Genomic DNA, 1,094 nt, shown 5'->3' on the forward strand with positions numbered 1-1,094 from the left:
AAACATTCACAGTAGTGTTGAAACATACAGACCAAGCATAGGAGTTTGGACTTCTATTGGAGATATGCATTTGCCTCGAAGAGATGCAGGTATCTTGTTCTTTAATAATTCCAAGTTATTGTATGAACCAGTTTTGTTTTGTAAATATTATATTGGATTTAACTTAATTTTTCAATGCAGGAGTAGTTGCATTAAATGGTTTATTGTATGTCGTCGGTGGCTACGACGGGACTTCTAGTTTGAATTCTGTTGAATTTTACAACCCACGCACCAATACCTGGACTATGGTGACAGTGCCAATGAAAGATGCACGGACTTCAGCAAGAGTAGTAGCCATTAATAGGCCTCGACTTTTTAATACTTGTAAAAATTCATGATTTTTTTTTTTTTTTGATACAATTTAATATAAAATATAAATGTTTTTTTCTATTGTTTTATAGTATCTTAATTGATTTTTCATTAATTTTACAGTTTTTTAATGTTTAATTAAAACATTTTTTATACAATAAATTGATAGCCATTGGAAACATAAGATATATCATTTTTTTTTTTGCAAAAATATTTTCCTATTATCTATAATAATATATTAACTATTGTATTTCTGTTAATTTCAAAGTATTCTAATGATTTATCAAAAAGTCTTTTGTATTATCTGTGTCAATATAGCAACATTTTGTAATAAAAATGTATTATATTATGTTTAATATTTCTATAGCGAAGGATTGAACATTTATAATAAGGTTACTCATAATTACTTAATACTGTAGGTAACCAAAAAATCTATACAAAATTTATAAGTATAATAATTTCCCCTAAACATTATTTTTTTTATAGATATTTTTAAATATAATGTTTTCGCCAATAATTAAGACAACCAACAGTATACAATGCATACATTGTAAAATAGACTGACAGACCGACTTTGCTCAGAATCATTTGTGGTATACAATAATTTTATATCATTGATTTAAAATTTGACACATTCATTGCAGTGATTTCAAAGCCGTATTTAGAAATTATGTTCCCTGTGTCACTTAATAATTTTGCCGCTGGTTTGGGTGGCAGGGATTGAGAGGGGAGGTGTGGATGTCCAT

General features: G+C 27.7%; 1 protein-coding gene across 1 annotated transcript; it reads left to right on the forward strand.

The window, feature by feature from the left end:
* The first annotated feature begins 6 nt into the window (after positions 1 to 6).
* LOC115033047 (kelch-like protein 2) lies at positions 7 to 452 on the forward strand. The gene is made up of 2 exons (XM_029485804.1): positions 7 to 89; positions 181 to 452. The coding sequence occupies exons 1-2, from the start codon at positions 65 to 67 to the stop codon at positions 375 to 377; spliced, it is 222 nt and encodes a 73-aa protein (XP_029341664.1). The 5' UTR covers positions 7 to 64; the 3' UTR covers positions 378 to 452.
* The last annotated feature ends 642 nt before the right edge of the window (positions 453 to 1,094 follow it).

Source organism: Acyrthosiphon pisum, chromosome X (genome assembly GCF_005508785.2).
Source record: "Acyrthosiphon pisum isolate AL4f chromosome X, pea_aphid_22Mar2018_4r6ur, whole genome shotgun sequence".
Classification (NCBI taxonomy): Eukaryota; Metazoa; Arthropoda; class Insecta; order Hemiptera; family Aphididae; genus Acyrthosiphon; species Acyrthosiphon pisum.

What these genes read in the sequence shown, in the direction of transcription:
- LOC115033047 (XM_029485804.1), top strand. Translation starts at nt 65, where the DNA reads ATGCATTTGCCTCGAAGAGATGCAG. An exon ending in TTTGCCTCGAAGAGATGCAG is followed by an intron (nt 90 to 180) that starts GTATCTTGTTCT and finishes TTTTCAATGCAG; the next exon opens with GAGTAGTTGCATTAAATGGT.